At 42.4% G+C, this 21,442-nt stretch overlaps 2 protein-coding genes across 6 annotated transcripts in view; both read right to left on the bottom strand.

Annotated features, from left to right (window-relative positions):
* The window catches only part of grm8b (glutamate receptor, metabotropic 8b), a 160,255-nt gene extending 158,963 nt beyond the window's left edge, over nucleotides 1–1,292 (bottom strand). For 2 of the 4 annotated variants that reach the window (XM_004556274.3, XM_004556275.3), the window contains exon 1: nucleotides 730–1,281. The gene's annotated coding sequence lies outside the window, so the exon portion shown is untranslated. Of the gene's footprint in view, nucleotides 1–729 lie in introns of all 4 variants that reach the window. The other 2 variants (XM_076886146.1, XM_076886145.1) reach the window with 2 other exon arrangements.
* Nucleotides 1,293–3,678: 2,386 nt separating this feature from the next.
* LOC101480502 (peroxisomal succinyl-coenzyme A thioesterase) overlaps nucleotides 3,679–21,442 on the bottom strand; it is a 31,139-nt gene continuing 13,375 nt past the window's right edge. For both annotated transcript variants that reach the window (XM_004556278.6, XM_004556277.6), the window contains exons 9-11: nucleotides 6,449–6,529; nucleotides 4,809–4,950; nucleotides 3,679–4,557 (exon numbers count right to left, since the gene is read on the bottom strand). In XM_004556278.6, coding sequence (XP_004556335.2) covers nucleotides 4,427–4,557; nucleotides 4,809–4,950; nucleotides 6,449–6,529 — 354 coding nt within the window. In that variant the 3' untranslated portion in view covers nucleotides 3,679–4,426. The remainder of the gene's footprint in view (nucleotides 4,558–4,808; nucleotides 4,951–6,448; nucleotides 6,530–21,442) is intronic.

Raw genomic sequence — 21,442 nt, 5'->3', positions numbered from 1 at the left:
GGAAAAAAAAAGAAATATATATATATATATATATATATATATATATATATATATATATATATATATATATATATATATATATATATATATACATATATATATATATATACACACACGCATTGTCTCTGTGAGCTGCACTTTGTTTCTGTGCAGCTCACCGACTTCTTTTTATCCTTTCCTTCAGTTAATTCTGCTTTATTTTTTTTATTTTTTTATTTATTTGCCCCTTTTTCTACGCCTCTTTGCCATTAAGACACACACTTAGTGAGCCTTGCACACGCAAACTCATCATAATAGGGAGCAAACACCTTTCATCCTAAGTACAGTGTAGATTCTTAAGCTGAGCGTACTCACACGTGCCTGAACATTTTCCCAGTGGGAACATGGAGAACACGCAAGCATTTTTCAGGTATGCGCACGAAGTCACCAAGACGCATCCATAAAAAAGGAGGGGTGGTGGCGGGGGGGCGTAAAAGCTCATGTGCACGATTGAGTCAAATGCATTCAGAACTAGCTACAGTCCCAAAATCTATTTTTAATTGAAACATACAAACAGCTTGAGAAGCAAACTGGCAGCTTTGTAAACTGCTACTAAATGATTAACTGATTATTGACTGCAGAATCCGAAGCTCCAACATGTTCCCATAGATCACAAAAACGTTATCAATTACATGCGACATGTGTAGCTACATTTACAGATAATTTAAATGTAATGTAATTAAAATTTACCTGCCAAATATCACCGGTAAATCTTCAGGAATCTTTTTTATCCTAGTAAGAAGAGGTTTTTTCGTCAGCTTCGCAAGTCAGCCAGTTGTCTTGTGTCTCCAGCAGTTAGTAACATCACATTAAACCTGTTCAGTCAAATTCCTCCACTGAGTTTCGATCCAGCATCCGCAAACAAAAAAGTGATGTGAAAATTCACCTTTTCCTCCGTGTCTTTAGTTAGAGATCAGCGCTGATCATAGTTCTGTCAGAGAAATTGTCATGTCTTCAGGTTAATATCAACCCTGATCGCCTGCAAGTGTAGGTTCGACTCACACGGGAAAATCCCAGGACCCTCCCTCTCCAGTCCTGATTGGTCTCATATCAAAGTGTCCGACAATTCAGAGAATGGACCTTATAAGAGCAGCCGGTTGCGTCCACAAGAGAGAAGCGCATGCTTTTCTTCGCCTCTCGCAGCTCTCCAAAGTGCAGTGTGCGGCTGGCCTACGTCACAGAAAACACTGGCGGCTCTCGTGCTCGTCACACGAAGCTGATGAGAGTTTCATGTCAAGCTCCCCCTAACAGAACCAGTGACAGACTTGTGCAGGGACTGCACGATCCTGGACCAAACTGAAATGATGTCAGTCACATCATAGAAGAGAAGAAAAGAAGCCCGACTGGTGCTGTCACACATAAGGTTAATAAGCTAAGAGAATACTGCACAGGTAGAGGGGTTTCCGAAGTTAAAGCAGCAGAGATGGAGAAAAGACGCCACCTAGCGGACACAAGTCGTAGTTACAACTAGATGCCGGTTCTCCGATGTCAATTCATTATGTCTATAATAAATAAAATCACAATAGTCACTTTAAGGTACGTTACACTAGAAGATAAAGAGACAATTAGATCCTATTACTGTGGGAAGGCGATGGTGTGAAGGAACCTCTTAACAGAAAGTAACAGAACCAGGCTCAGAGAGGGAGCCATTTGCCCCGACTGGCTGGGACTGAGTGGAAAGAGAAGAGAAAATGAGTTCATAGAGAACAAAACACAAAATATGGAAATGAAGATAAAGTATATATACAACTTCAAAATAGGAAAGGAGTTTTGTCTTTTGTTTTTTAAGTATTGCTATTTTAAAAAAAAAACAAAAAAACATTTCATCCACCAGAAACAGTTATAAACTTGGCACCTAAAACCTGGTTTTAAAAATGTGTGTCTGCAGGCATCGAAATGCAAAATGCATGCAGACAAAAACATACAAAATCCAATTTTTAATTATTCCATGCAGGACAACATTTGTTTATGTTTTCTCTTCAGTTTGTTTGTTTTTTTGCTGTTTGTTGTGGGGGAGAGGTGTTTATTTGCTACAAGAACACATACATAATGTCAGCTGTTTGCAAACAAACACACAGATCTCTGGATTTCTTAATGAAATGAAATGCAGTGAGTAAAAAGTAACACTATAACTAAAAAGCCTCTTAGGAAGGTTTTTGTTATGATCACCTGCATCTTGTTTTTTATGATCATAATGGTGTATAGAATTTGGTTGTAATCTACCTGCAACAAAACTAGCTGGACATAAAATATAACTCTGTGTGCACAAAATGCAGTTTCTAAATGAAGGTGTTTATTATTAATTGGGGAAAAAATCCAAACCTACATGGCCCTGTGTGCAAAAGGAATGATTTGATATCCTCGTGTCGGTGCTGGATTGGCAGACAGAGGCGGTTTCTCGCAAGTTAAGTAGATTTTTTTTAAGGCGGTTTTTTCCAAAGTCGCAAAAGTATGACGTCACAACAATTTGATTGGTCACTTGCAATGTTGAACCTTGAACCAACATTTATTATGATGATGTGGGAACAACACCGACACGAGGATATCAAATCGTGCGAGTGAACACCATCCCCACAGACACAGCGGCCAGGCAAGCAGAAGAACAGCACCTCAAGAAGAGTAAATGTGGTTATTCCAGCTGGACTTTTGTCAAAGCTGGGAAGGCACCAAAAGAAAGTTCCAGCCGATCCAGGAGAAAAGGACAACCGCTGCCTAAGCAAAAACCTGTAGTGATCCCATGTGTGTCAGGAGTATCGGAGCAGTTGAGACACATTTTTTCTAAACACCAGGTCTCTGTGGCTTTTAAACCCCAAAACACACTGCGCCAAAAATTCGTCCACCCCAAGGATCGGGTCCCCCGACACAAACAGAGTAACATAGTTTACGCTGTTAAATGCCAGGAGGATTGTCAGGATTTATACATCGGGGAAACAAAACAACCTCTGGCAAAGCGGATGGCACAACACAGAAGAGCCACCTCGTCAGGCCAGGACTCTGCAGTCTATTCACACCTACAGGCCCGTGGACACTCTTTCAATGATGAGGATGTACACATCTTGGACAGGGAGGAACGCTGGTTTGAGCGCGCAGTCAAGGAGGCCATTTACGTGAAAAGGGAAAGACCATCTCTGAATCGAGGAGGGGAGAGTTTGCTGGAGAGTCGGCGCAGTGGCAGGATGCCTGCTGTGTTGCCTGGGATTACTCCTTATCCCCTACCCAACCCCGTTGCTGGTCACGTGCTCTATAATGTTGTACTGTGGACATTTATGTGCTTTCTGTGCAGAGGAGTTTTTTTGTTTCCTGTTCTCATATAGCCCAGCATGAGTAGAGGTCTCTTTTTTTCCTCTTGTACTTTTCCCATTGTAGTGTACATTTCAGTGGTTTTTCTGTAATGCAACCGTTCTCTGACTTGTGTCCCCATGTGATGTCTGTGTTGTGTGTGTAAGGTCGGGGGGCGGGTTCATTTCACTGCAGGGCAACCTGCCACTGCATGTGGTGAATAAAATTTGATGAACTTGATGAACTTGAACTTGATGAACTATGAACTACTTAAATATAGTAACGGTGTATTTGTACTTTGTTACACTCTACATTCATTCATATTTTAATTGTCCCTATAGATATTGACAGTTAACCATGTCATGTAATGATCAAACCTTTTAATTTAGCCTTTATTTGTTATTAACATTTTAATACACTTTACAAACACAGGCCAACATATTTATTTTTCACAAACAACTTTTTTCCAGAGATCCCCAAAGGACAACTACTGCAGACATGATGTATAGAATTTGATGCTGGAAATTAAACTTATAGTCAGTCTGAATGCACAGTTTTCAGTAGTACATTTTTATGTGTACTGATGTGCTTTCAGTATTTTATTGCTTCTTTTCCTAAAGGAATGGTTTGAAAAATTTCTTCACCACTTGTCATTTTCACTAATAATTTTTTGTAATATATTAGATATTTATTTAATTATAGTAGTAAAAACATTTTAGAATTCATCAGTCAAAAAGCAGTGCACCTTATCCAGTTTATCCTGTTAAATCGGTATAGTGCAGGAAGATATTTTGGTTTGTGTGAGTATTTGGTGGGGGAACAATTGTCTCTGCTTGTCTTTCTGTAAAAGTAGTTTATGATTTAATGATCATATGAAGTGGCAGCTTCCTACTACAAAAGCTATTACACCCGTTAACTATTTCTATTAAGAAGACATTTTTAATAAGTAATATTGAAACTGAATCCAAAGGTCATAATCAATATCTTCATAGCAATGCATTATATACTGATTGCCACAGAAGAGCTTTCATTGTCGTCTCACCTAACTATGTCTTTAGCCAAATATTTTCATCTTGGATTGACTTTGGAACTCATGTCATCATCTTGACTACAGGTGAGAAAATGAGGTAGGGTTTCTGCCACCATACAGATTCTCTCTGAGAAAAACCACCATCTTTTTCCAGGCATCCTCCTGAGCTCGAGAATGTTCCACCGTTTGTCCACCCCACAGACACATCACTGCAAAAACAAAACAGACATCAGGACTCCCCAAAAAACTGCTGTTACCAAAACTGGTACCGCAAGAAATTTACTGATAATTTGCATGTGTAGTCCAGAGTTTTTTTCACAATCATTTTCTTGCCACAAAATTACCTGAACATCAACTTTAAATAACATTCATTTCTCAAACCTGCCAAAATGTGGACCCCTCTGGTCCTCAAAGAACAACTGAGACAGTCTACAACCTTGCAGTGTGAAAGTGAACCTACCCTTCTCTTCTATTTCAACGGTCTTGAAGGTGCTAGATCTGGCATGTGGTGTGTAGGGCGGTTCGATCAAGTGACCTGCATTTGGGTATGACAGGACAGTGAGCAGATGACTGTTCCCCGCTCGTGCCATCATTTCCTTAATCTGGAAAACATGAAAGTAAAACGTTCTTATATTTTTGAAATAGTTTTGTTGTGTCTTTTTTATGTGAAGCCCTTTAGTTGTCACATAATTTATTCTTTACAGACACAAACTTGAAAACATTTTATCTAAAAAAATCATGTTGATACTTACTAGCCAGAGAACTCACAAAATTATGTCTAATGATCTTCAATAAGTTATTACCCATCCCAAATGTAGTGCACCAAAAACCTGAGAAATTTCGATTTGAATTTTATAGTTTTGATCCCCTTTACCCCCTATATGCTTTATTTTCTGTTTTATTTAGTAGAATTTTTTCAAATATATTTTTGAGATTTTTGTGAAGTGAAATATTGTTCCAATTGGATGTTGCAGGCAATTATATATTTAACTGACAATCCAGGAACGGGAGGATAACGCAAGTGATGTACCAGTACCGAGTGACTAAACTGCTGGGGGATGGATCTGAAATGCCATAGAAATGCAGCACGTCCTAACCTCTCTACTTTTGGTAAAGGTAATGAAGGAGCAGGGAGTGGCAACCAGCAGGGCTATGACCTCCTTCTGGATAGCAAAGCACTGCCCTCTGGCTATCTTAGGTAGAAAACCATGGCTGTCTACTTAAACTACTTGTGGTTCCATCTGCTATATCTGAGCCAGACACAAGCTCGATGCTATAGGAAGCAGCACTCCGTGTGGTAAAGCTGAACAAAGCCCACAGAAAAACAAGGGTTGGAGCCAGGGGCTACAAAAGCCTCCTCCCTGTTTCTGAAAGATTTCAGGACCAAGCCTCTTCCTGCTACCTCCCTGGGTGGCCAGTGTCCTGGGGGACTCTTGGAGCTGCCCCAGTGTCCCCTGGGGCATCAGCTGTCCTGGGAGAGTCTTGGGGGCAAACCCTTCGATGGTTTATAAAATGATGCAGGGTTATCATTTATAGTTCCTGTGTTGGCCATCAGTGATGGCATTAACCACTTTTTTTCCCCCAATGGTGACACATCCTCAGCACGGGTAGGTTCAAGCAATGGAAAGCTCCACTTTTCTGACAAGGAAGGGCTATCAGGGAGATGACAATCATCAGGCTATTTTGGCTTACACATGTCTGCAGCATCGCTTGGAGATCTGGGGCATTGCCTAGAACACCTAAGCCTGAACCTCAACTGGAGGTTGACAGGTTGCCCCAGTCTGTGGTTACTACTCTGTTGGGAGTCCGTGCTACATCAACCAGGGCAGTTTGCTGAGGAATGTTCAAAGCAATGCATGCAGATTCTTTTAACCCTCTCAGGCTCAAATTAAACTTAAACTTTTTATTGCTAATGCACAACCAAGTCCTGCAGTGGTACTTCTGAGTAAAAAAAACCTCATAAAATATGTATGTGGGGTAATCAGGTCGTTAGTTTTTAACTGTTGCAAATCTGCAACGCCTGCCTTGAGAGGGTTAATCCCATTTCTAACCTTATTTCAACCACCTTCTTTACATAGGAAGTTGTGACAGGAAACTTACATCCAATGCAGACTCTTGGGATGGCCAGTTCTGATCATCCTCACCTACAACCAGCAGCAGAGGACACTGTAGCCGTCCCACCTGAACAGACAAAAACAGCAGAAGTTTTGTTTTTTTCACCGTTTTCAACTATGGAAGTTTCATGAAATTATGCATGGCTTTCTATCACCTCTTGCTGGCATGGTTCTAAGGGTTTCTGTTGTTCGTTTCTGTTCTGAGTTTTGAATTCTTAGTTATAGATTTCAGCTTTGGATTTTTAGTGAATATTTTTAAGTTTTGCTTTTTCATTGTTGGACAGTTGTAACCACCAGTGGCGTTGTTGTTAGCACTGTTGCCTCACATCAAGAAGGTCCTTAGTTTGATTCCACCATCTAGCCTGGGCCTTTCTATGAGAAGTTTTTCTGGGTACTTCAGCTTCCTCCCATGGTCCAAAGACATGGAAATAGTTGGATTAGGTTAATTGGTTCAAAATTGGCCATAGGCCTGAAGGTAAATGGAAATGGTTGTCTGTCTGTGTTAGCCCTGAGACAGACTGGCGATCTATCCATAGTGTACCCTGTCTCTCATCCTACAGCTGCTGGGGTAGGCCCCAGCACCCTTGCAACACTGAATTGGATAAGTGGAGGAGAATGGATGGTTTTACTGTTTAGTGTTTGAAGTTAAAGTAGTGAGATTGGGGACTGCCTGTTCCTCCTCGGGATTTGAAAGTAGGGCTGATGAGCTTGCAGCATAAGCCATCAGAAAGCAATTTTCATCCATCTATGTTGTACTGCTTGTCTGAATTTGAGTAACGGGGGCAACAGTCTGAGATGAGTCGGTCAGGCCTGAACTCAACCCAGCTACCTCTTCCAGCTCATTCGGAGGACACATTGCGTCTAACTTATTGGTTAAAAAATCAAGTTGATCCATTGGTTTCCTTGATTAATTTGTTGGCACACATTGAGTCATGCCTAAGCCAGCTAAAGAGATGGGATATTCTGGGTCTGCCCGAGGGCCTCCTCCCCTCAGGACATGCCTGAAATATCTCACCTGCGAGGAGTTGTTTTTTTTTTTTGATGGTTGAAGTTTTATTTATGGTTATATATAGAATGCAGGCTTTGTATATCATGATATAGCTTCCAACACTCAGATGATCTTATAATCCTCTCTCTCTCTCTCATACACATTGTTGCCTAGGTATTAGATATATAAGGTATATTGAACAATATGATCTTTTTTTTTTTTTCCCCCCAAAATATACAAGTAATCGAAAATAAACAAACGGGTGTACTGTCTTTTATATACATATACATACATACTAGGGGTGCAACGATACACAAAATTCACGGTTCGGTTCGATACTTTGGTGTCACGGTTCGATATTTTTTCGATACAAAAAAAATGTTCATGCCTTTTTAATTTGTCATTTATTAAAATTATAAATATATATTTTAACTCAAAAGTACAGTTTTTAAATTTAACCCTAACCCTTGTGCGTGTTTTTTATTTTGACAGCGAATGCGCACCTGCGGACCACTTATGTGCAGCCCTGGTTATTTAGCTCGTCATATTGCAGCCACAGAAATTATTTTGTCCATGAAACCATAAAGCTGCACTTTCTTTTTGCCTTATAGTTTGGAAAAGAGAGTTTATTACAGAGAAATGTCTCTTTCCAAAATAAAAGCTATACTATCCGCTTCTTCTGGGCTATATTCTCAGCAGCATATTAAACATATAAGGAGAATCATGTGCTAACAGCTGTCTAAATGACTCGGCTAAAGTTAGTGGCATGCTTGCTTGTTTTTTTTCTGCTTCCACTTGTCTTTGCACTAGGATGATGTCAGCGTAAATGTGCAGTCATATTCGTTGTGTTCCCACTAGTGCTTTCAGGTTAATCTCGTTGAAATGACCTTAACGCCACAACACGGCAAATCTCCGTTAACGAGCTACCGCCGATCGCCCCGTGCATGGGGCTAGACGGCCAACACGTTAACGAGCTAACTGCGCTAACACACTAGTTCCCACCCATGTAATTGAGCATTGCATGGCACATCCAACATACTGTTTTACTTTAGTCCATGACTCGCTTACCTTCAGGGTCATACGTCACATGAAAACCAAAATAATTCCAAACGCCAGATCTGAATGAGGGTGGGGGAGGTCCATGTTGCAAGGAGAGCTTAACTTCTGTCTCGCTAGCTTGCCCTGCGCTCTTCCTTCTGACGATGCTGTCTGTGTTGAGCGCTCAGTGAATCTGCGTTCGACTACTCCGCCTAGGGTCGACAGCCTAGGCGGAGTAGTCGAACGCAGATTCACTGAGCGCTCAACACAGACAGCATCGTCAGAAGGAAAGTTGATAAAATAAATTAAAAATTTTGTATTGTTCGATACATATGCGTACCGAACCGAAGGCACTGTATCGAACGGTTCAATATCGATACGAATATCGTTGCACCCCTAATAAATAAAAAAAAAAAAATATATATATATATATATATATATATATATATATATATATATATATACACACACACACACACACACACACATACATATATACACATATACAGTGGGGCAAAAAAGTATTTAGTCAGCCACCGATTGTGCAAGTTCCCCCACTTAAAATGATGACAGAGGTCAGTAATTTGCACCAGAGGTACACTTCAACTGTGAGAGACAGAATGTGAAAGAAAAATCCATGAATCCACATGGTAGGATTTATAAAGAATTTATTCGTAAATTAGGGTGGAAAATAAGTATTTGGTCAATAACAAAAATACAACTCAATACTTTGTAACATAACCTTTGTTGGCAATAACAGAGGTCAAACGTTTACTATAGGTCTTTACCAGGTTTGCACACACAGTAGCTGGTATTTTGGCCCATTCCTCCATGCAGATCTTCTCGAGAGCAGTGATGTTTTGGGGCTGTTGCCGAGCAACACGGACTTTCAACTCCCGCCACAGATTTTCTATGGGGTTGAGGTCTGGAGACTGGCTAGGCCACTCCAGGACTTTCAAATGCTTCTTACGGAGCCACTCCTTTGTTGCCCGGGTGGTGTGTTTTGGATCATTGTCATGTTGGAAGACCCAGCCTCGTTTCATCTTCAAAGTTCTCACTGATGGAAGGAGGTTTTGGCTCAAAATCTCACGATACATGGCCCCATTCATTCTGTCCTTAACACGGATCAGTCGTCCTGTCCCCTTGGCAGAAAAACAGCCCCATGGCATGATGTTTCCACCCCCATGCTTCACAGTAGGTATGGTGTTCTTGGGATGCAACTCCGTATTCTTCTTCCTCCAAACACGACGAGTTGAGTTTATACCAAAAAGTTCTACTTTGGTTTCATCTGACCACATGACATTCTCCCAATCCTCTGCTGTATCATCCATGTGCTCTCTGGCAAACTTCAGACGGGCCTGGACATGCACTGGCTTCAGCAGCGGAACACGTCTGGCACTGCGGGATTTGATTCCCTGCTGTTGTAGTGTGTTACTGATGGTGACCTTTGTTACTTTGGTCCCAGCTCTCTGCAGGTCATTCACCAGGTCCCCCCGTGTGGTTCTGGGATCTTTGCTCACCGTTCTCATGATCATTTTGACCCCACGGGATGAGATCTTGCGTGGAGCCCCAGATCGAGGGACATTATCAGTGGTCTTGTATGTCTTCCATTTTCTGATGATTGCTCCCACAGTTGATTTTTTCACACTAAGCTGCTTGCCTATTGTAGATTCACTCTTCCCAGTCTGGTGCAGGTCTACAATACTTTTCCTGGTGTCCTTCGAAAGCTCTTTGGTCTTGGCCATGGCGGAGTTTGGAGTCTGACTGTTTGAGGCTGTGGACAGGTGTCTTTTATACAGATGATGAGTTCGAACAGGTGCCATTCATACAGGTAACGAGTGGGGGACAGAAAAGCTTCTTACAGAAGACGTTACAGGTCTGTGAGAGCCAGAGATTTTCCTTGTTCGAGGTGACCAAATACTTATTTTCCCCCCTAATTTACGAATAAATTCTTTACAAATCCTACCATGTGAATTCATGGATTTTTTTTCACATTCTGTCTCTCACAGTTGAAGTGTACCTCTGGTGCAAATTACTGACCTCTGTCATCATTTTAAGTGGGGGAACTTGCACAATCGGTGGCTGACTAAATACTTTTTTGCCCCACTGTAGTTATTGCGTCATTTTTCTTAACATAATTGGTGATATAGGTTACAAGCAAGTCTGGCGCTGAACAGAAATTGTCACGCTATGCTCCTTTGTTTATTGTGCATAAATAGTAAATTGTCCTGACACAATATTGTGCTTCGCTTCTGTTATTACCATGGTACATTGACAAAAACATATACTTTTATTCACAGGATAAAACAGTTGTTTTGTATCATTAATTGCCCAGTACGATTACAGCATACAATATTATTGTCACTGCTACATTTCTGTGATGCGTACCAGAAATTATTTCCACTACTAATTAATTACCATTGAGCTCAAAGGTCCTATTAATAAACTGTTAACAAATGTGTATTTATGAAGACGATTTGTGAGACTGGTAAACTTATGATATGTACGATGGTCTTTACTTTCTACACGGTGCATTTCAAGGTCCTGTACCCATCCGTCGGTAAACTGTACCTGGGCTTGTCTGTGAAGGTTCTCAGTCATCCAGGTCATCGTAGTCAAAGGAGCTTGCAAAGAAAAGCGTCTGGACTTCTTTAAGTTGCTTGAAGACATTTCACCTCTCATCCGAGAAGCTTCTTCAGTTCTAAGGTCAAATGGTCACATCAAGAACTCCACCGACTTCACCGACAAGGTCCAGAAACTTACCCTGGATCCAGATGAAACCATGGTGTCCTTTGATGTAGTCTCTCTCTTCACCTGCATACCCACCACGGAGGCCGTGGAGACTGTCAGAAAACGACTACAAGAAGACAGCTCCTTGGAGGACAGGACCAACTTCACACCCGATCAGATCTGCACACTGTTAGACCTCTGCCTCACCACTACATATTTCAAGTACAACGAAGGCTTTTACAGACAAAAACATGGCTTTCCCCCGCGTCCCCCGTGTCACCTATTGTAGCCAACCTTTACATGGAGGAAGTGGAAAGGAAGGCTCTTGGCTCTTTCAAAGGAAGAGTACCCAGCCACTGGTACAGATATGTGGACGACACCTGGGTCAAAATCAAGACACAAGAAGTGGAATCCTTCACTGCGCACATTAACGCTGTGGATAAGAATATCAAGTTCACCAGGGAAGACACAAAGGACAACTGTCTGCCTTTCCTGGACTGCGCTGTGCACATTGAAGAGAACGGCAAACTCAACATCGAAGTTTACCGGAAGCCCACACACACGGACCAGTACCTCCACTTTGACTCCCATCACCTTTTGGAACACAAACTTGGAGTAATCCGGACCCTACACTACCGGGCAGAACATGTTCCCTCTAAGCCTGAAGGAAAAAAGAAGGAACACACACATGTAAAGTAAGCACTCAAAACGTGCGGCTATCCTAAATGGGCGTTCTTAAAGTCAGCAAAGAGGCACAGAAAAGAAGACCAGACACCAGCGAGGGAGGATAAGAAGGACAGACGCAACAACATTGTCATCCCCTATGTAGCCGGCGTATCAGAGAAACTCAGGAGAGTTTTCTCCAAGCATGACATCCCAGTGTATTTCAGACCCAGCAACACGCTCAGACAGAAACTGGTTCACCCGAAAGACAAAACTCCAAAACACAAACTTAACAATGTGGTGTATGCTGTACAGTGCAGCGAGGAATGCTCAGACCTCTACATTGGAGAGACCAAACAGCCACTTCACAAGCACATGGCACAACACAGAAGAGCCACCTCCACAGGACAAGACTCAGCAGTCCATCTGCATCTTAAGGATAAAGGACACTCTTTCGAGGATGCCAATGTTCACATTTTGGACAGAGAGGACAGATGGTTTGAAAGAGGAGTGAAAGAAGCCATCTATGTCCACTGTGAGCGACCATCTTTGAACAGAGGCGGGGGTTTACGACACCAACTCTCTGCCATCTATAATCCAGTTTTGAGATCCCTTCCCAGACGCCTTAACGCCCACTCACATCCTGGGCCATCTGACCTCAGGAATTCGCATGATAAGGTGGGGCCAGGTTTCACAATGAACACACCCGAAACTCTGGCTGATTGGGACCCACGCCCAGTTTCCCACCTTGGCTCAGGCGATTAGAGGATCATCAGGGGGTCCTTTTGTCCCTCTGTGGGGGGTCACTCCCACTAGGTTTATATCTGGGACTCTCCACCATTTGACCTTAGAACTGAAGAAGCTTCTCGGATGAGAGGTGAAACGTCTTCAAGCAACTTAAAGAAGTCCAGACGCTTTTCTTTGCAAGCTCCTTTGACTGTACCTGGGCTTGTTGCAGTGACCTGAAGTTACTAAACTTCACGAGTGTATGCACTCACTCCAAGAAGCGTATAATTATAAATATGAGCGTGGTGAAAGTTGGGCAGCACGCCAACGTATTTTGTCCCTCTGTGTGCTCGTAAGGGTCTGACCCTTTCACTGGTTTGATTTTTTTCCTAGTATCTTTTCTTTGACTTTTCATCAAGTCTGTCTTTGTACGGACCGGCATTGTTCTCCTTCGTTTTGTACATTCCTTTTTGGGGGGCAAAGAAAAAGCAAGAATTTATTGGAATCGAAGAATGAACGTTTTGCAGTGCTGCAAATGCTTGGATTGTTTTGCCACGAGTTCCCGGCATGCAATGCGCGAAAGTCACGTGGTCTGTCAATCTCTATAAACCATCATCTCTTATAATGAATTTCATTCAAAATACTATTATAGAAAAACATTCTCATGGGTCCCATCAAAGTATATCAGCAATAAAGCTAATAAACATTATCCAAAGTTACTCAAATATATTTACAAAACTCATTTAACCACAGGTGTTGCGCAACAGATTCAATAATCTCATAGGCCGTTTTGGCATTTCATCAGAAGTAACAAAAAACATCCAAAACGGACAAAACTACAAAAATCAAATCACTCGTTCAACTCTAGATACGTTAAGTCAACATTCGGTCATAATGGAATAAACAAAAACAATATTCAATAAATAAAACTAATAATTGCACTTACTGTCGGTAGCCTAGCATTAGCTTACCGGCGTTTTAGGATGTGCGATCGCGGCTCCGCATTTTCATTGATTGTGACAAAACAAAACAAACAAATAACTCACCGTTGAGTCGATTGTGAGGTGGTGTAAAGATGAATGAATCGGCCGGGTTATTGCACGCTGTCAACTGGTCTGTAGTGTAAAATTTGTCGATATCTCACAAGTACGCCAACCACAGGGACAACAGCAGCCAGAGGAGCAGGGACAATCATCAAAGACCCCAGTCACCCATCACATGGACTCTTCACCCTCCTGCCCTCTGGGAGGCGCCACAGGAGCCTCCGGACTAAGACCAACAGGTACCGGAACAGCTTCTTCCCCACAGCTGTCAGACTCCTGAACTCTGCCTCCTGACATCTGACCCACGTTAAACTCATGGACTGAACATACACACACCCACAATGGACAACTGTACCCTCAAACACAATAATAACATGGACTGAACCACCACTCACAACCACTAGCACTTTATATAGCCTCTGTAGGAATTATATCTCACTTATCTTAACTGCACTACTGTATAGCTCTGTGTAAATAATCATTCTGTACATTCGATAATCTTTAATCCTACAACTGTTTACAACTTGCATAGTTCCCATTTCTGTATAGCTGTATATCCCAGATTCTGTAAAGTTATTTATTTCATATTCTGTATAGTTTTTCATATTTATATCCTGTTCATATCCTGTACATAGCTTGTACTCACTACAGCCTGTACATACTTATAGTTATAGAATATTCACAACATACTTCATACCGTGTACATTATAACATACCATAATAGACCCATTTCTGTAATATACTCACATATCTATATTATTGCTAATATATATTGTAATATATCTATATCACTAAAGCACTTCTGGATGGATGCAAACTGCATTTCGTTGCCCTGTACCTGTGCATGTGCAATGACAATAAAGTTGAATTCTATTCTATTCTATTCTACATGCAGCTGATTGACCCGGAACTTCTACAATAAAGGGACTGGCAGTTAGTAGGGACAGAAGTTACCGTGGGTACACATGCACCAAGGTTTGACAAAGTTCAGCAATATGAACAAGTTCAACAAAGATCGACGCGGGAGGCACGAAGGGCAAACTGCATGTTCAGTCCTAAGCAGCAGCCACTGAGTGAAGGACCTCCAGCCTTTTGTAGCCACAGGTGGGCACGATCAGCCACTGATTGCCTCTTGGAGCATCACGGGATCCCCGGGCAGCCAATCGTCCGTGTGGTCTGGCGCACTTCATTCTGCATAAGAGAGGGTTGGCACGGGTCTCCCAGTAACTAATCACACACAAGTCATGGCACACATGGATTTGCATGAACACCAAAAAGGCAGTCTCACTCCCTCCAAGGCCCAGGGCCGTAACACCCCTCCCCTTAAAATACAAGACCATGTTTTGTATACACAGATTTCATTATTTGTGACAGACAACAAAACAAGTCATACTCGCAACCGGGAGAGGTCATCAACTAGTACTTTATCAGTATGTTTTGGGGGGTTTTTTGGGGGTTTTTTGTAAATGCCAAATCTCTGCTCTGAATTGTTTTCTTGCAGCAGCGGGGCCCATCGCATGAGGCATTTATTGCGGCTAAACATCCAGGCAAGAAATACAAGAGGATTAGGAACAGTGTACTCTACATTGGGTAATGTGCCGGACCCCAAGTACACATGGAAGTGCTGAAGAGCTAGCAACAGAGCCAATGTCTCCTTTTCAATGATGGAGCAATTTACCTGATGCTTTTTAAACTTGCGGGAGAAGTAACAAATGGGGTGGTCCAATCCCTGCAAGTCTTTTTGCAACAGTACTGCTTTAGCCCCAACAGCACTGGCGTCAATTTCTAACTTGCATGGTTGTATCAAGTCGGGAGCAGTTAACACAGAAGTGTGGCATAAGAGGGATTTTGTACTTTCAAGGTACCCAAGTAAAAATAAGCGAGTAAAATAAGTAAGATAAGTACTTTATCACTTATTCTGAGGTGTCTCTTGAGAGAAGCCTCATCATAAGTGCGTTTCATTTTTCTTTGTGAAATGACAATGAGCCACTTATCCAGAGCATTGGCCTGACCCCAGTCCACACTTCCTGCACCAAGTGGGTACCATTGACCGATTAGCACATTTTGTTCTATGGAACAGGCTTGTTGCTCATGGCTGGCTTGCTCAGCACTTACCACACGCTTAAAACATGGCTTTAATGATTTGCCAGCTATCTGAGCTGTCGACAGGTTTTCTCGGGTCAAAGGCAGTGGAATATCTTTTTCAGATGGACCAGGCTCCTCAGGGTTCACAAAGTCTGGTGGAGACAAAACATTGTTTTGTTCAGATAACGCGACACCCTCCTCAGAAAATGAGGTCCTCAACACAGAATCAGCGAGGGTAACGTAACCGTCTTTACGGGCTTGGGCATGAGTAACCACACAGGCTGGGTACAGCTTTGGGGTCACAGAAATCTCTGGGGCATCAGAACTGAGGGGCTTATCCAGCACCTCTAGACTAGGACGCACTAATCCGCCCACAATATCATTTCCTAGCAACATGGCAACCCCCTCTATGGGTAAGGTTGGGCATACTGCGACGGGGAAAAATCCCGTAACGAGTTCTGATTTGATATAGACTTTGTGAACTGGTTTAGGAGCATAACCCATCTCTATTCCACGCAGCACAACATTAAATCAGCATGCACTGTCTGCTGAGAAAGGTAAAGCACTAGAAAGGATTAAGGTCTGAGACCCTCCGGTGTCTCTCAGTATGCGCACCGACTTTAGATCAGTAGATCTATCAGTTAGTGATACAAAACCATCAAAGATAAATGGGTCAAAACAAGGGTCTGGCACTTTACCACCACAATCAAGCACCTCAGGATGGAATGCTGCTTTGACAAAGGCAACACCTTTGGGTTGCTGAGAATTCACTGTTTTGCGTTTTAGGGCCAAACAGTCCGCAATGACATGTCCCGGTTTATGACAGTAGAAACACTCTCGACTCTCTTTAGAGCCTAAGGGTTTAACAGTGTGAGCCTGCTGCGCGGCACTAAACTGTGACTTCTCTTTAACCAGAAAATAGGACTTATGGGTGAGCACATATTCGTCTGCGAGAACTCCTGCAGTTGCTAAAGTGGTTACTTTCTGCTCATTCAGGTATAACACTATACTCTCTGGAAGACACTTTTTAAAGTCTTCCAGCAACATCAATTCATGCAATGAATCATAATCACTGGCTTTTGACGCAGAGCACCACTTGTCAAAGAGGATACCTTTTTCCCTGGCAAACTCCACATACGTTTGGGAGGGAAGTTTCCTCTGTAGCCGAAATTTCTGCCTGTATGCTTCTGGAACCAATTCATATGCTTGCAACACAGCTGATTTAACACAAGAATACTCCAAACTGTCTTTTAAGGGAAGCGCAACTACCACCTCTTGGGCTTTTCCAGTCAGTTTACACTGTAATAAAAGGGGCCAGATCTCACTAGGCCACCGCAAAGCACCAGCAATGCGCTGAAATGCTGCAAAATAAGAATCCACCTCAGCCTCTTTAAATGCAGGCACTAAAGAAATGCACTTACTAATGTCATAAGGAGTAGTAGACACGGGGGCAGAACCTGGACCATCAGCGGAGACAGATGAGGCTCGTGGCTGAGACTCCAGCTCCAGCTTACGCAGCCTCATTGTCTTATCTGCCTCTATTTCCAGCTTTCTGATCTCAAGCTGTAATTGAGCTCGCCTGGCTTGAGCCTTCTCCTCGGCCTCCAACTGGAGCCGTGCCAAGCGCATCTTTAGCCAGGCCCCGTCCCGTGCTTCTGAGCTTCCAGAGGAAAGGGGATCATAGCGAGGGAGCGTGCGCGGCGTCTTCCCCCGCTCATCTCCCACACTGTCATGACCCGTACCATCTTTATGGTCCCCCTCAAATGAGGAAGTTTGACTAGGCTCACCAGAGACCATAGGCACTTCAGGCAGATCAGGGACTTGCATTAAACCAGCCTCCACCAACTCGTCTACTACCCGCTTTTTCAAGTCACTCTTACGGAGTGTTTTAGAGACCTGTAGCTTAAGGTGTTCTGCAATTTGCAGCAATTCGCATTTGCGGCAGCTCTCAAGGAGCACAACAGATGGAGCTTTCAAAAAATCCTCTAAACAAAATGGAGCCGACATGGCGCTCAAAACAGGGAAAAGGGCAGAAGAAGAAAAAAATCCCAAAATTGAGCAAAACACACGTTCTCTCTTTCACAAAAGGGAATTCTCCTTATGGGGAAAAGGAGGATCCCGGACGAGCCGCCACTTATGTTACAACCCCCTCTGCTAGGCGTCAGGGAAGGAGTAACATACATGAGCCCGCAACACAAGAAAAAGGTTTTAATTACAAACTTTAAACAGAAAACCGACAGGGCTGTTCAACAGACCACTGGGCAAACAATTATTACATAAAGAAAGAACAGTCAAGAGTAAAAGTTAAAGGTTAACTAAGGCAAGCTGGCAGCACACAAAATAAAAGCTAGGGGTTAACTAAGGCAAGCCAGCATCACAAAATTCTACTCACAGCCAGCTAGCAGCTCAAAACTCTAATCAGGCTGAGTTCAAAGCATGCACCAAGGTTTGACAAAGTTCAGCAATATGAACAAGTTCAACAAAGATCGACGCGGGAGGCACGAAGGGCAAACTGCATGTTCAGTCCTAAGCAGCAGCCACTGAGTGAAGGACCTCCAGCCTTTTGTAGCCACAGGTGGGCACGATCAGCCACTGATTGCCTCTTGGAGCATCACGGGATCCCCGGGCAGCCAATCGTCCGTGTGGTCTGGCACACTTCATTCTGCATAAGAGAGGGTTGGCACGGGTCTCCCAGTAACCAATCACACACAAGTCATGGCACACATGGATTTGCATGAACACCAAAAAGGCAGTCTCACTCCCTCCAAGGCCCAGGGCCGTAACATTCATTCATTAAGTCTGGCAGTCATCAGGCCTGGGTATGGTTAGTTAATTCATGATTTACCAAGGTGTGCAATTACCTTTTCACATAGGGCCAGGTAGGTTTGGATAGCCTTAATAAATGAAATAACCTTTTAAAAACTCAATTTCATATTTTCCCAGGTTATCCTTGCTATATAAAAATTAATTTTATCATCTGAAACATTAAGTCTGACAAATTTGCAAAAAATAAATAAATAAATACAAAAATAAAAGAAATTGGGAAATGGACAAATACTATTTCATAGCACCTTAGCTTTGTGTCACCCTCACCTCTTGTGCTTTTGACTAATGTCGACTTTGGACTTTTGGCTCTCTGTTGGTTATTTATTTACACAAATCCAACCTTCCTTTTATCTTCCAACCCCTCTTTTATCTAAAAAAAAAAAATCTTGAAACAATAATTGTAAAACAGCTACATGATTATCTGCAAAGGAATGGTTTACTGCAGAATTTGAGTCAGGGTTCAGAATTTATCAAAGTACAGAAATAGTAGTAGTGAAGGTTATAAATAATTTTTTATGGCCTCTAACAGTGGACTCATCTCTGCAGCATTTGTCACTGTTAACCATAACATTATATTACACAGATCACTGCATGCTGTAGGTATTAAAACTAGTATGCAGCACTGGGTTGAATCACATCTGTCTAACTAGGGTTGCCAACCGTCCCTTAAAAAAACGGAATAGTCCCGTATTTCGAAACAAAAGTACACGTCCCGTATTGAGCTAATAAGGGACGCACTTTGTCCCGTAATACAGTGATAATCAAAAGTAGTCTATAACTTTTAATGGAATTAACGCTTTGTTGGAAAACATAATTCTCAGCCCCTCTCCTGCTTTGTGACCAATGAGCTGACAGCACACTTATGACAATTCGAGTATGACAATTCAGATTACCGCTCATCTCATTGGTCGAGGAAAGGTCGCTTACGGAGAAAATACCGGAAGACAACAGATGACCACAACAAGAAGCATGGCCAACAGGGAAACAAACGCCGACACTGCGGTGCAAGTCTCGGATGACAGTACACCTAAAGCTGGGCAGACACTGTGCGATTTTCAAACTGCACGATTGACTCGCAGGGGTTCGAAGTTGGTAGGTCACGATGCAGGGTCTCACACTATACGGCCCGATGCTCTGATGCGACCTGAGTGCTCACACTGTGCCTCCATAAAATGAAGGTTATAACAGAAAATCTGTCGCTCGCTCCCCCTCTCTTTCACTCACACAGACACGCACACCACCATCATCAACTTTGCTAAATTGCTAATGAAAAACACTGATCAGGCAGCTGTGATTGAGCAGCAATGTAGATCCAACTATTTTCACGGTTGTTGTGGTCGTGATAATTTTGTGATGCCACATCGAAAAGGCTCGGATGAGCTTTCCAAAGTTCTACAAGTTGTGCCTCCATCGCTTGTGTCCAGATCACACGCTGCACTGCCATGCTGCTCCGTCTTTTTCACCGACGTTTACATGTTTGCGCGTGAGCAGTGTAAGCAGCTGCGGTGACACCCTCACGAGCGATTGATGATCGGGAGCTGCTCGAGGTGTTAATCGCTTCTCGTTACCCCACGTATACTAAACGATGCACAATGAAGGCCAAAATTGGGCAGATCATCAAATCGGTCGCATGACTCAAAAATCGGCTCAAAATGGGCCAAAAATCGCACAGTGTAAGCGCAGCATTAGAGCAGCATTAGAGCAGCAATGTTTGTTCCCCTCAGAGAAAGAAAAATAGGCTGCAAAAGTACAGGGAGGAATGGGAAAAGGAAAACACCTGGCTGGAAAAGTGCACGATAACACCTATAAAGCGCACTGCACTGTGTGCCGGCGCACTTTTTCCATAGGCATGCTTCTAATGGTGGGCACATGAAGAACATGAGGGGCGTGAAAGCTCGGGGAACCTTTAACCAATTTCTTGTCCACCAGGCCACGGCAGAAGCAGATATGGCATGTAAACATTGGTTTGTTTTTTTAAAACCCTCTGGTTAAGGTTAATATGGGCATGTGCAGTGAATATCAGCGCTATGTGGCCAGAAGTGTGATAATTTATTTTGTGTAATAAACAACTGCAAGGATAGATGATTACAACAAATAGATGACTAATACATAAAAGTAATACATAGATGAATAATGATGATGAGTTAAGATACGTAATCATGGGAACAAGCGGGTTTACAAACAGGAGCAGCTGATTAGCATTAGAAAAGCTGAAATAATACCTCAACTGAAGCCAATTGTACTAAATGCACTAAATGTGCACTGTTACGAGAATGATTTTGTTCTATTGTTTTCTATTAATTTATATAATTTTAAGTTAAGCAGGACAGAGTTATTTTAAAGAAAGTTTTACTTATATTCTCAAAAGTTAAGCATGACAGGCTTCTGTTTAAGAAAGAGGCCTGTTTTACTGTGTTAATGTTGTCATTTTGAGCTAAAAATAAATGGCTGAATGATCATTTGTTTCCCATATGGTCATATCACAAAGAATATGCATCTGCTTAAATCAAATTCAAGTCAAATGGTTAAAAAATTATTTCACACACAAAAAAAAGAGCTACCACACTGGGAAGGGTGAAGACAACTGGGTTGCCCGGCCCTGGCCACGAGGTGTCCCTTATTTATTTTTCAGGGAGTTGGCAACCCTATGTCTAACAGACTTCAATTTGTTCATGTAAATGGGGATTCTTCCTGACACACTAAGGTCACTGCTGGCTCTAAAGGAAATGTGTTCATCTGCTTCAGAGGTTAGGGTGGATATGGAAAGATGTATCTTTGTGCAGTGTGCGTGTGTAGGCCTGGGTCTGAGGCGCTCAGCACTGTTAAGTAAACTGCAGAAATGTCTTAAATACATAAAAACTGGGATTACCTCTAATTTTCT

Source organism: Maylandia zebra, linkage group LG7 (assembly GCF_041146795.1).
Source record: "Maylandia zebra isolate NMK-2024a linkage group LG7, Mzebra_GT3a, whole genome shotgun sequence".
Lineage (NCBI taxonomy): Eukaryota > Metazoa > Chordata > Actinopteri > Cichliformes > Cichlidae > Maylandia > Maylandia zebra.
This window is presented reverse-complemented; position numbering and strand designations above follow the sequence as displayed.